The sequence below is a fragment of the Bombus pascuorum genome, chromosome 16, assembly GCF_905332965.1.
Source record: "Bombus pascuorum chromosome 16, iyBomPasc1.1, whole genome shotgun sequence".
Classification (NCBI taxonomy): domain Eukaryota; kingdom Metazoa; phylum Arthropoda; class Insecta; order Hymenoptera; family Apidae; genus Bombus; species Bombus pascuorum.
The window spans coordinates 1,162,036-1,176,723 of NC_083503.1; the positions used below are offsets into that span (position 1 = coordinate 1,162,036).

At 42.0% G+C, this 14,688-nt stretch overlaps 2 protein-coding genes across 2 annotated transcripts in view; one reads left to right on the top strand and one right to left on the bottom strand.

Moving 5' to 3' along the window:
- Nucleotides 1-241: 241 nt before the first annotated feature.
- LOC132915040 (fatty acyl-CoA reductase wat-like) lies at nt 242-3,423 on the top strand. The gene is made up of 5 exons (XM_060974664.1): nt 242-680; nt 1,106-1,625; nt 1,723-1,918; nt 2,040-2,282; nt 2,702-3,423. Exons 1-5 carry the CDS (start codon nt 441-443, stop codon nt 3,054-3,056), a joined length of 1,554 nt encoding a protein of 517 aa, XP_060830647.1. The 5' UTR covers nt 242-440; the 3' UTR covers nt 3,057-3,423.
- A 990-nt stretch (nt 3,424-4,413) lies between these two features.
- LOC132915042 (basic-leucine zipper transcription factor A) overlaps nt 4,414-14,688 on the bottom strand; it is a 58,095-nt gene continuing 47,820 nt past the window's right edge. The window contains exon 2 of the mRNA XM_060974669.1: nt 4,414-11,919. Coding sequence (XP_060830652.1) covers nt 10,666-11,919 — 1,254 coding nt within the window. The 3' untranslated portion in view covers nt 4,414-10,665. The remainder of the gene's footprint in view (nt 11,920-14,688) is intronic.

Consider the following 14,688-nt stretch of genomic DNA (forward strand, 5'->3'; position numbering starts at 1 on the left):
AATCACGCTACTGTAAGTTTTTTGGAAATGTTTCTTTCAAATCCTTCATTTAAAATGTCGGGGCAAAACACGTACGTAATCAAGATACTTAATTTATGATATGCACATCGTAACACTATATATAGGTGTAATTGTTCGGTCTCTTGAAATATATGATTTATTATCATTTTATGGTATTAGAATTGTAAATCACGGTCTATAAAAGATCTGTGAAATCGCTTGATCACTGCATAATCTTTTCACGCGTCGGATCTTCGTATATCGTGACCGAAAGTAGTTCGATTATTACATCTATTTATTAGTAATTACTATTATACGATTCAACTATATTAGAATCTGAGTAAGCTGAGTAAATTTACATCATTCAGTGAGTGCGACTATATCATCTTTAAAGAAGTCGAATTAATAAAATTGGGAGGAAAAAGGGACAAAGGGAAAAAATGATTAAACAAAAAGAAGATCGACAAGTAAACGAGGAAAAGAAAAATTGCGGAAGTCAGATACGGAGATTTTATGCTGGCAAACAGATACTGCTTACCGGATGCACTGGTTACCTTGGCACCGTCATTTTGGAAAAAATCTTGCGCACATGTAACGAAATCGGTAAAATTTACGTTATGATTCGAGAGAAAAAGAACATGGAAGTTAAAGAGCGATTGGAAAAATACTTTACAAACAATGTAAGTAAAGCAACTGAGATATAATATCAAAGAACTACGTGACACTAGAAGGCGATAATGATATCGAAGAAAATCATTTAATACTTAAAATCGTTTAACATTTGTAAAAAAAAAAGTAGCATTCGTTAAAACTACCTGCTTTTCAAGCTGAAGCCCAAAAAGTAACAACTGTTACAAAAAGAATTATTTAGTGCTAATAGGTGTGTTGATTGAAATTAATAGAAAACAGAATACCGCAATGCCAGGGAAATGTATTAACGTTTAGAAAAATAGATACGTAGATGTAGGTGCAACAATTGACGAAATACAGAATCTAGTTTATGGTATAACTTCTACGCGCATGACATTATTAAAATCAATTATGAGTAAATCAGCTATATAATTGCAATTACAAAATAATTCATATATCGTCGTACCATTTACAGATATTCGATACATTACGTGGGTCAAATCCGAATTTCATGGAAAAAGTCGAGCTGATCTACGGTGATCTACACGAAAGCGACTTGGGTTTATCGCCAGAAAATCGTCGGCGTTTGCTGGAGAACGTGAATATAATAATTCACAACGCATCGGACGTGCATTTTGACGCAAAGCCGTCCTATATTTTCCGAATAAACGTGATTGGCACGCAGAAGCTATTGGAACTAGCGACGGAGTGCTCTCGCTTGGAGATATTCGCTTACGTTTCGACCGCGTATTCTAATCCTTCTAACGCAACGGTGGAAGAAAAATTTTACCCTTCTCCGGCTGATATAAAGCTGATCAAAGACGTGATAAAAGTCGATGAAGAAACCAAAAGTGGACTTTCGCAGGCATCGATGCGCGATATCGCAGGAAGTTGGATAAATTTTTATCCCTTTAGCAAAGCCACCGCTGAAAATCTAGTCAAGAATTTTGGCATAAGAGAGTCGCTTCCTTGTATAGTGTACAGACCTAGCATCAGTATGTCAATTGCTTTATATTATTTACATTCCTTAAAGATATCCCGGAGATTGAGAATATTTAGATTACTTACTTGTATTATTTATATCTTCGATAGTCACGGGCACGCACCACGAACCAATCGTAGGGTGGATCGGAAATAAAAATGGTCCAGTACTTGCGGCAAGGGCGGTAAGAGCGGGCCTCATAAATGTGCTTGAGTTTGATATCAGTGGTTCTTCTATGGATCTGATTCCGGTTGATATGACGGCTAATGGTCTTTTGGCAGCGATATGGGACTACGTCTTAAATAGGTATTTTACATTATTAAAATGGCCCCAAAGATTGATAAGTAAACAGTATTTTTTCATTTCTACATAATGAAACACTTAAGATGAAAAGGAATATTTCTATTAACCTGTTTTTCTTCTAAAGGGAATCGTCTGAACCACGAGTGTATAATTTTGCAAGCAGCGATTGGAATCCTGTTATGAACACTATGCTGTCAGAAAGTATACTGACAAATGCACACAAATATCCATCGCCCGAAATGATCCGCTATCCGTTCCTGATCTTTATTAAAAATGCTTATATTTTCGCTTTTCTCTTTACACTACTTAATGTTATTCCTAGTTTATTTGTCGACGCGTACCTCGTATTTCGACGGAAGAAGCCAGTGTAAGTCCTAACTTCAAATTCCAGTTTCTAATTTCAGATGAGCACATCTTCCACGTTCGATCGTGGTATGCTTAATTAGATTATCTGTACACTCGTTCTTTTAAAGTAATGCTGTCAGGTTGTCCGAAAAGATTCTTTCGTTTTATAAGGAAATAACGGACGCGCAACATTTTCCGTTTTATATTATTTTATCGAATCACATATAATTCATTTTGTTCTATCGAAATAAAGATCACGACGTTCGATTGATTAAGTTTCATGTTTGTCTTTGTACATCTTTGATGTATCGTTGCAAAAGACGTGTCTGTAAAATAAAGACACTTTTCGGACAACCTAATATCATCCTAAAACGATACTACTACTACTACTACTAATAATAATAATAATAATCTTTCAAAATGGTATTTGTTTGCATTTAGGTTTATAAAGCTGTTGAAAAAGGTAGTTTTAAATTATAAAGACGGAAAGAGATTTCTAAAACCTGATCGATTTATAAAAACAGATAATATGAAGAAGATTTTAACACGTATGAGCGAGACCGATTTACAAGAATTCTGTTTTGATTTATCAACGATAAACTGGAATAGTTATACAAGTCAGAATTTCGACATGTTGCGAAAACTACTGAATGAACCATCACAGCCGACACCGGCGACAATGAAGAAATATCGATATTTGATGATATCACATTACGTCGTTGTTAGTCTAACTGTACTTGTTTTATTCTACTTTCTCTACTCGATAACATGTAACATTTTCTCATTCATAGAATAATAAACGCAACACGAGACTTTTGTTAAACGTGTCTTCTTACTTTTACTTTTACTTATTTTTCGTATTTGTCGTGTGCTACAGTATAGTACACTTTTTCACTGTATTATAGTGAAATAGTAATGTTGGATTGGCTAATGAACTCGCGCGGTCGATACGATTATAAATAACGAACAACAATAACGTTAGATATCTGATACGTTATTATAAAATGCATGTTGATGTTAAATATGGTTTGTTTAAATTACTCGTCATTAAAATGGGGAGAAATCTTTAATCTTTGAAAATTGTTGGATAGTAGGGGATTTTAAGGATTGTAAAATATAACACATAATTATATATAGAATAATACTCTTTATTGTTTTTGATAGTTTTTGTTGTTGTTGTCCATATCGTGCGTTATCCTCTTACTTCTCTTCAGGTTAATCGTTTTTTACGCCGCAATTTGTTGTTTGCATTCTTTTTCTGTTGCTGCTGATTCATTGCTGCTCGATATTTTGGTAAAACGGTACGCGATACAACGACACAACTTTTTGAAACAAAATACGAGAAACGAACGAAGAAAAAAGAAAAGATACACAACGTGTCCAACCACTCGAGAACCGTGCGATTCTTCGCATCGTGTACGCGCCGACCACTTAGGACTAGAGTAATCGCGATTCATGCTTCTTTTCTCTTTCCATGACATTTTTCCTTTCCTTTTCCTTTGTTCTCATGCTGATTGGCAAGGTAAATTCGCGAGCAAAGTAACGAATCGCGGACGCGGATTGTATCAAGAATCCTGTCGTCCTTCGTCCTTGCGCTCCGTTTCCCACTAACCGCGTAAAACGCGCAACTACCGCCTCGCTTTCTCTCTTTTCTACCTTCCTTTTATTTTCCCTAAAGCGTGTATGTTTCCTTCTCTCCCTCTTTCACGCCCACTTGGTTTTTCTTTTTTTAATTTCAGACGCAGTCTTGCGACACGATACGAAAGACAGTTCGAGTGATCGGCGCGCGTCTCGCAGATACACGATCGTGCATCTTAAAATTTGTCCTAGCTCTATTAAAGTGGCCGCACACGCGGCTCGTACGGCGAACGTACCTCCCATCGGGATACATCGATTTCAGGCGATTAACGACGCTAGTTAATTTCGAGAAAACCTACCATCGACACGACGACCAAGGAGCATTTTTCGCCATGGAAAATCGCACTAGATACCGGCATTTCAAACGGCTTTACCGGCGTTTCCATGGTTTCCTCTCGTTTCAAAAATTTCCTACTTTTTTTGTGTTCGCCTTAGAATCGAACATCCCTGGGAACCGTGCATTCGCTTCACGCGCCCGGCGCTAATTCAAAGCCAATTCATCTTTTTCTTCATTCTCTCTCTCTCTCTCTCTCTCTCTCTCACGTTCGCTCGCACGTTCTCTCATCTCATCTTATCCTTCATTTATCTTTTAATTAATTAACTCTGTCTTTCTCTGTAACCGTCTTCTCCGCGCTACTATTTACAATGTACAGTGTCGTGTGTTCTTTCCTCGTGTCCTAGGTTTGCGGTCACGGCGGGACTCTCGTAAAGTCTCGGAGATCCGTTACGATCTAGCTCTGGCTTGCCGTCACCCGTCCTCGTTTCTGCTTCTTTCCCCTCTGTCGCCCTCTTTTTTTCTTTTTTCCTTTTTTTTTCATTTTTTCGTCGACTATCTTTTTTTGCATTTCACACGCTGGCCGCGGCGTCGTACAGCCCCGTTCGTTCGCGTTCTCGTCCGAAAGAAGGGAAGGGACCGTTCTCTTTTCGCGTTCGGTTAAGGCGCTCGGTAGAAACGATCGATCATTAATAGTATCAATAATATTAATAGTACTAGCGCTAATGATAATAATAATAATAATAGTAGTAGTAGTAGCAGTAGTAGCAGTAATAATAATAATAATAATAATGATAATAAGAATAATAAGAATAAGAATAATAATAATAATAATAGTAATCGCACATTAAACAAAAAAAAAAAAAAAAAAAAAAAACAAGAAAAGAAATAGGAGGATTCGAGGACGTTGCGTTCGCAAGGCGGCCCACACGAGAACGCTGCTGTCGCTGCACTGCATTTTACTCGTTCGTTCGAATCGTGTAGATTGCTCTTCTAATTAATTCTCTGTTAGATATCGTGGTAATAGGAACTTAAATCGTACATCCTCGCGACAGCCCAATTCCATTAACTCTTCGTAGGACAATATAAAATTTACATTTATTAATATTTAAAATAATAATAATAATAATAATAATAATAAATGATAATAATAATGATAATAATAATAATAATAATGACGGTGATATAACAAAAACGTATGTATTTCTCTTTTTTTTCTTTTCCCTCTCATGCTAACAACGAACAGACGCACAGAAAGCCCGATACTAAACGCTCTACACAACCAACCCACCGTGTTATACATAAATAAATTCGACGCAGAGAACGGTGCGACTTCTCCGTCTCGTAAGGAGCGAAGAAACGCAGCATTGCCGGGACTATCGGCTGCTCTGCATTCTTGTCCGTATCTAGCTGTCGTTATATACGTTACGCGCGACTGATCACTCTTAACGCGGCGAGTGACGAGAAATGGAAAGGGAAAGATCGGCGGACAATGAGAGAAGAAAGAATTCGCGACGACACGCGTACGACGATCGAACGCGATTATCTACATTGGATGCGTACACGCGTGAAAACAATCTGGAAGAGCATGTATCGTATGGGAAAGTACGGATGACAAGAACGGAGCGGTGGTGTTTCTGCGCGCGCGTTTGTGTGTGTGTGTGTGCGTGTACGTGGTTAGAAAAAGAGAACGCGAGATGTCCGACGGGATATGCCGTCTTACGAGCAGAAATGAATTTGAACAGGAAATCGTTGCGTGGGCCAGCCGCGAATCACAGCAACATCATCCGAACACGACAACGAGATTGCGCGAGTCCCCGTCACCGCTTTTGTATATCACTTACCACGGTAAATATACATAATAATCTTATATATATACTTCTTATTTATATATAATATATAATAATATCTTATATGTGTATATTTTTCTTCACATTATACCTATTATATCATCTTTTATTTCCGCTTAAACGTACTTCTGCGCGTGTACTATTTATACTATGTACAATTTTTCATCTTCCACCTTCTTTCTCTTCCACGTCTTCTGCTCGGTTGCTCCTTTCTTTTCCTTCCTCCGACCTTCCATCGGAAGAAGGTGTTCGTCGCACACCCGTTTCATATCATCCATCTTTTTTTATTGTTTTTCTTTTTAAAACGTTTTAACGTTAACACGCACGCCGGCGCACTCGCCGAAATATACGCGTGTTTAGAACTCGTATCGTCGTTCTCTCGCACGGTCACAAGCTTTTCCTTTTCCCTAAGCTGCGTCACGTGATCCACGACTTGAAACAAAAAAAAAAAAAAAAAAAAAGAGAGAGAAAGAAGAAAAAAAGAGAGAGAAGAGAAACGGAAAGGAAAAGAAACACACTCTCGTCCTCTTTCGCTCTTCAACACGCTCGCCGTTCTCAAACGCCGAACTCGCGGTCACTCCTACGGTACCGAGGTCTTCGTCACGTGTGTACATGTACTAGAGTGTGTGTAATCGCGTGTAACTTAATGTTGCTTTCGAACCAGCGATGCTACGTCTCCGTGTAAAAAATACGAAATTATTTTGTCGCCTCCCGAGTTCCTTTTTTTCTTTCTTTTTTTTCTCTTTTACTTCTTTGACTCTGGAGAAGCGAGTCTAGTGTCGCGTAACGCGGTGCTTGGCATTCCGTTAAACGATCAACTCGACCGAACGGGATACAAAATGTTGCGATCGAGAGGCATGAGTATTTTGTTCGCGTACGCGTAACCAGTGCGCGGTTTTCTTCCTCGTATTAACGAAATTCGATACGTCAGTCAACGCCCGTTTTTCACACATCTATCCGGTAAATTGGCTGGAATTTTGTTTTATCGGCGAGTACAGCGTGTATCGAAAGTGAAATTGTAAGGCGTCCTCCTCGTCACGGAACACCAAGCCGATGAGGTAGCGCTTGCGATCGCAAAACACGGAAAGGCGCGTTTGTATTTGGAAAGATGCATCAACGCGATGGACGAATATTTTCAACAATGTAGCACACGTTGATGTATCTCGTACGTCGCACGTACGTTCGCGCCAGTTCCGATTGGTACACCATGCAAGAAAACAACATCGATCATATCCCTGAAAACGCTCCGCCGCACATACGCATCGAGCGCAATCTCGCGCAACGCGCGCTTTATCCGTGTGTGCATCTGTTTGTGTATGCCTACGTGTCTATGTATCGTGTACATATGTGTTTCTCGCGTTTTAACACCTTACGCAGAGTCGTAGAACTCGAGCGATTCGTAACCCTAAGAGACGCAACGAGCCACCTGAGAACACATCTCTTCTTCCTTCTTTATATCTACTGACCGACGTTTGATCGCAAAATGTTACTTTCTGTCGCTCTTTCGTGATCGTAAATTAAACGTCGCAGTCTTTATTCAACTTTTTGGTTCTAACGACTTTCCTTTCGTTCATATACAATTTTTCCTCTTTTTGTTATCTATTACTGGCGATATTCGTATTTCCGATAATATTTACAATGCGATCACAGTATAAACAGTTGTAAATGTACAAAACGTTTGATCAAACACCGCCGTGTACGACGATCAGGAAGAACGATGTTCTCATCGGCCGTTTTGAAGGAAGCTCGCGAACCGCTCGAGATCGATGCACGCGTACACGTTCTTCTCGTAGAGTCTCCGCGCCGTTGAAGTAACAATATTGCTCGTTGTTTTCTTCGTGGTAAATAAGCGAGGAACGAATGAACGAAACGGATAGAGGCGAGGCGATGGAAAACGAAAGAAGCGAACGATTATCGGAACAGGAACGAAAAACTGAAAACTGCCGAGGGTTGATGGCTCGTGTTCATCGTTATTACACTTAGCACGTAGCGTGTACCTCGCTACACACATCCAAGTATCTAGCGTATCTCGTGTAGAAACGTGTTCATTTGTGTCGTACGAGAGTGTCGCGCGTGTACATACGAGTTTGCTGTAACGGTATGTGTCGCGTATCTGTGTAAGTGTATACATCATCGTCGGCTTAACGCTCGATTAATTACAGTATGAATGAATTCCCGTGATGAAACGTTGCCGGCTAGAGCTTCCTTTACTTCTTCGTTACTTGATTCTTCTTCCGTCTTCTTCCTTTCCTTGTCCGCTATCTCGCAAGGTAGATCAGTCGATTTATAAATTACCTTTTCTTATATTCGTTCTGTCGTTCGTTCATAGATTTGTTTTACACAACGCTTATCTTCGATTTAAGTATAGCTGCTCTGTTGGATTCAGTTAGTGGACGTAGAGGACGAGATCGCGCTCGGATCGCCGTTCCTCTTCGCGAAGTGCGTGTCGTCGAGTTTTATTTTACTTTATTTTACTCTTTTTCTTTCGTTTTTCTTCTCCTCGCTTAATAATCCCACCGTTTCACACCGTTCCAAATGAATCATTGGTCGCCTTCGTTCGCTGCTCGTCGGCCACTTTCTATTTTACAATAGTATTATAGTACATAATTATTAACGAGAGATCAGTGGCGCGCAGTGGCCTCCGCGCGACGACGCGAAGGGACCGAACATTTAACCCGATCTCTAAAATGCAGGTACATTTGTTAGCATCGTGCGCCAGAACACAGTTACGCGTCTCCATCCAACGTATTTTCATCCAGTGCTCGCACGTCCTTCGAGGCGACCGAACAGAGAAGCCATATAACTCGAAGAATCTGCACGAAGAATCCTGATGGAGATACGTCGGATCACGGTGTGTCCTGTTCACGACGTCAGGACGTATCTAGACTTCTTAACGAAGACTGCAGGCGATCCGTGCGAACTTACGCACACGTGTCTCTGTGTGTACAGAATTAAGCACCAGGGTGTGATCGTCCTAGCACCATATCGACTTTTCCGTGTACGAACCTGTATCTCTCTCTCTCGCTCGCTCTCTTTCGCTCACTCTCTCTCTCTCTCTCTCTCTCTCTCTCTCTCTCCTGATGTACATATATATAGTATCAATGTACGTGTATATGAGCGTATACGGCGTGTACATGTGGTGCGTGTACGTGTATCAGTGTACGATATAGGCCACGGCGGTTATGTCTTACGCGTGTAAGTGTATCGTTAGTGTGTCAGAGTGTATGACATTAATTTAATCGTCGGCTGGATAGTCTTTCTAATCCAAAGAGAAAAACATCGATCGATGATGATGGACACTCCCCGTTTCGATTGGCTGTCGCGAACGACGCCGGACGTCGCCGAAGAGTTGTCAACGTCAGCCGGCTAGGCGAGCGATATACGCGCTGTGCCGATGTTACCAAAAACAAGAGAAACAAAAATAGCGAGAGTTATTAATACGGTAGAAAGAAGAGAAGGACACTTTTCTATCGAATGTAACAATTAGATAACAATTAGATTCTGTGTGCATACGTAGGTCTCTGTCGGGGTTTCGTGCCGCTTTATCGTCGTTGTTTTAAGGAGCCGAAGAGAAGGTTACCACCGATCCTCCGTACTCGTCCTATCGTCGGCCCGTGGGCGTCAACATCGAAAGCTCTGATACTTTTCCAACTCTTTCTCTCTACCTCTCTTTTTTCTCTCCCTGTCGCTCTCTCACTCGCTTTCTCTCGCTCTCTCACTATTCCCTTTCTTTCTTTCTTTCTTTTTTCCGGTTTTACTCTCTAACGCTATTCTCGCTCTTTCGTGTCCGACGTGCCGCCGGTGACGACATTTCGAGCGACTCGGGAACTGATATGCGCCGCTGAATTCGCAGGTGCAGCTGCAAAAACACATCGTTTCGATATAGTATAGCCATGCTCGTTTCGAGGTGGTTGTTGATGACCGAAGGAGAGGACCCGACCTCGCGTTGTTCCATCGTATGAGAACTCGAATTTTTCCAATGTAATTCGCACGTTCAAACGGCCGAATGCGTAACGTATAAAACTTTTGAAGCGAACAGTTTCATAAAACAGTCTCGATCAATTCGAACGATTTATGTGTTAAAATGAAAATCATTCCAAGCAACGTGATAAAGTATAAAAGGTGGAATCGTAGTCGATAGACAATTGGAACAAGGCGAGATCAAGCTTACTCGTCGGTTTATAAATTGTAATCACCTCTGGTTGCTTCGCATTTGAAGCACTCCCGTTGGGCCATGAATTCCGTGGCGGCTGCACCTGCGAACACAGGGTAACGCGACGTGTACCCTTTTTCTCTCTTTATTTATCTCTATCTCTCTCTCTCTCTTTCTCTCTTTCCTACAATCGGTAGACCACCCATGCTGGTTATCGGTATGCTACAAGTAGAATGTAACCGAGATAATCGATCGGTGCGTAATTGACACGAACGGTAATAAATAAGAAAAAGAAGACCTCCTGGAGAATCGCCGACCAGGCGTCGCACATATCGGAGAGGCGGGCGAGTACCTCGTTTCTGCGATTTGTGGTTCTTTGCGAGTTTGTTGCCGCGCTTGTATTTTTTTTTTTCTCTTTTTGTTTTTATTTACTCTGCGGCATCAGCGGGTAAAAATCGATGAGATGACTCATCGATGTCAAAATCGGGGGCTATGATCCAACGCACATCAACGATTCGTGCGTACTACTGCTACTGCCAGCGCTGACACAGGCGTTTCCAACGTTGCTACTAGCACAGCTGCCGCTAGGTGGAGCCAGATGTTGCTGCTGCTGTTGCTGCTGCTGTTGCTGCTGCTGTTGATGATGATGATGATGCTGTTGATGCTGATGATGCTGCTGTTCCTGTGCCGTCGTACTTCTGAGGATATCGTCCGCGGACAGGGGTGTCAGCTTCCATCCAGGCATGAAGTCTAAATCTAGGTCTGGACCGATATCGACATCCAGTAACTCGTTGTTGTTCAATGGATCGAGCGGCGATTGACTCGAGAGAGACAGCACGCTGCCCCAATTGATGGAACGGCTGTCGTCGCTATCACCGATCCCGGAATCGACGTCTGTCTCGTTCGAAGACGTTGGTGGCATCGGGAACGGCGTTAACCTGCCCTGCTCAGGAGGTTGAAGTTGAGCAATCGGTGCCGGTATAACCGGCTCCATGGGCGGCGGACTTCTGTCCCTCTCCATCTCGCGTTCTAGATGCCTCAGTGTATTGCAGATGAGAACCGATCGATGAAGGCTCGGATCCGGAAATTGGCGATACCTCGCCAGCTTGCACATCGAAATATTTAAAACGGCTAGCCGCCTTTGTCTGTAACACGCTCTACCACGTCGACACCAGCTCGACCTCGAACCTTCGCAGCACCTCTCGTTCGCTCGATAACTAGAACCAAGCTCCAAATAACTTTTTCCATTTTCCTCTCGCCGTATCGTCGGCGGCTCGTAATGATGAGGTGCGCCCCACTGCGGCTGAGGCCTCGACAGTTGGCTGTAACCGTTGTTACCGACCGGGCTGCTAGGTCCGCGCTGATGATGATAATAGTGCTGCGGATGATGGTGCAGGTGCGCCACCGTAGACGGCGGTGGCGCTGACGTTGGCGTCGACGACTGCGGCTGTTGTTGCTGCTGTTGCTGTGCCGCCTGATGTTGTTGCTGTTGCGGCTGACTTGCCGATGTCGGCTGACAAGGATTTGTCTGCAGGCAGGGCGAACTCACTTCCATATCGTAATAAGAAGCCGGTGTTTGACTAAGCGGGGGCGTGTAACTATCCTCCATCGCCCACCAGCTACCCTCCACCCGGCCTAACTTCGATGGGCTCTCGCCCATATCCATGTCGAACTCCATGCAGCCCACACCTCCCTCCAGTTTACGTTTTCCTGCCGTGGCCTGCAGACCCATCATTGCACAACTCTGAAAATAGATAAGTTACGCGACACGTTAGTTCCTCCTCTGTATAGATTCGTTTTTATATACTTCAAAATAATGTAATATACTTTCATACGTCTCCCTTTCACAGCAGTTCGATATTTTCTAGAGCGTAAGCGTCGTAAAATTATAGATACAGGTAACGACGAGAAACGATGATACTATATTAGTTTATCGGAATAAATATGAAATTAGACAGAGATAATTAAAGCAAGAATCGTATCTTCCGTTATACGGGAAACAAAGATAGGACTTTTCAAGTTTTTAAGAACGAGGAAAAAGTTTGAATAGGCTAGGGATTTTCCTTCCATAACAATTTAGTGACATGATCGCGAAAGACCTTGCCCAGTCTCGATACTCTGTTACGAACAAGAGTGTAGGCAAAACGACGTGACTGCATGACTCAGAGGGTCGGCTCGCTGACAGACGTTGGAGAATGACGTCAGGCATCTCCCTACCCTAGCCTGGAAGAAGTCATCGTTGGAATGGATGATCGAGTGGGTATGGAGGAGAAGGGGGCCACAAATGGCGAAGGGGACAGGGGAGTGTTGTTACTCATGGGTTCAATCAGCAAGCATGCGGGCCCCTTGTGAAATACTCCTCTTCATTTTATCTTTCCCTCCGTCTTTGTTTTCCTTTTCCTTCGTTTTATATCCGTTCGAAGGTACATATATAGTAACATATTAAATTTATCAAAGCGAAATTATTTTCAATTTTGAGGTTGACTAGTGATTTTCCTATATCTCTAGTAACCAAGTCTTACGCGTAATGTTACTATATTTCTACCGTATTATAAAAATTAAATGTTCTCTATTACTTTCTTTTGTATGAAAATAAAATATGTATATACGCGGAGCTTACGCATATATAAACAAATATCTTGTTCGCGATCCACGGTGATACTCGAACTATGAGAAATCTCTATGATCGATCCATGCGACGAAACCCCAAACAAAATGATAAAGCACGTAGCATCGATGATTTATATCCGTGCACATCCGATTTAACGACTGTACGGGTGAAAGTAAGTATTTACTTACTTAATCGTCTCTCCCTCCCTCAACTTTTGCTCACTGAAGCAAGTCTACCAAAGGGGCAAAGAGAGCGACGCGAAAAACTCGAGAGATAAAAATCACGTGGATGTGGTTGAGAATCGCTGACAGCGCAGTTAGTTGAACGTATTGCCGTGGGATGTCACTAGCGACACGTTCGTCATTTTGTCGGATCCACGTGGTCTGCACATGACGTTTGATTTCAGAAAAAAAAAAAGAAAGAAAAAACAGAAATGGAGGGAATGGAAGTCACGAAGAGCTGACCTATGGGTAGGGGATGCTCGGTGGCGTGAACGTCATTTAACAGATAATCGATGCGTTATGTTGTTCGTCCAATACGACGAGCCGCGTGTGCAACTGGCAAGAACAACGGTGACAAAAGGAGGGGAAAAAAAAAGTTCCGAGGAAACGAGCAATGCCATCAGAGACGATACCGCGCGCTCATGATATATATCCGTGGTTATGATAAAGTAATGCAATTCGACGTTTTCTTTAATGAAACTTTCGGTTAATAATATAAAAAGAATGGAAATTTGGAATAAAACGAAGAGTTTAAATATATATTTTTCGATTATGGTGTTATCGGTACAAGAAATTAAATTACCTTTCATTAAAATAACTTCATCATCAAGAACCCTTGAGAAGAAGAAAGGCAGGCTTTCTTAGAAACGATTTATAGATTTCTAGAAGTAACTAGTTAGTACAGCGGCGGCGGCAACAGCAGCCAACGACTCAATCTCGACTCGACAGTGTACATCCGCCGCGGCGGCCTACTTGGAATACGACTCGCTCGCGAAGGTTCTCCTTCCAACAGGGTCGACCAGTCCCGGAGCTCTCCGAGAGACGATTCACGGAATCGCAGGGAAAACAATGACGGATTCGTATCCGCAAGCTTGATTTCGCCTTCCATCACGGTGAAAACGTGATTTTTCTCAGGAAAGTAATTCTCGCTTTGTCGATCAATGCTTTTTCCAATATCCTTATTTGTCTAATGCTAACACAACCGTATGTATTCTACGATATAATCGCTTATTTTTTTTTTGTATCACGATATCACTTTTTTTTTTTTGAAACGCAGTAATTCATTTCATTGATAAAAGAGCGCAAAAAAAGAAAAAAAGAAAGATGACGAATTTCCAATCTGAATGTTTTATTCGCGAATTTCTACTTTATCAGCCGTGTTATTCAGGTCGCCGGTAGATTTTGTATCTTCATAAGTTACATTAGACCGGATTAATTGAAACGTATGAGACGAAGATTTCAGTGAGCGGGCTCAAGAATTCGACCAACGTCCTTACAAACAATGTTTGCGAAACATGGTCCGGGCACTTGTTGAATCAAGACGGCCACCGGGTGGTTGCTGCGGGGAGTTACCGCGTAACGGATTAACTGTGTGTGGTAGAAATGCACGGCTCTTAACTGCCCATAAATCAAAGTCAAGAAGCATCCTCATCCCACTCTCTTTTCCTCTCACGAAATATTTAAGGGTTGCGATCCGCGCGGCTCACTTTCGCAACTGAAGAATCTTTCGAGCCTCATCTGAGTTAGAGAATCGTGCCACTGATTTCCGAGGGTAAGTGCCGGGAAGTTACTTTCATTCGTTTTATATCTCTCCTTTGAAATTTTTACGATGCAACTATTCCAAGTAATTCGATCGCGTCAATGAAAATTGCTTTGAATTGTAAAATATACCGAACGTGTT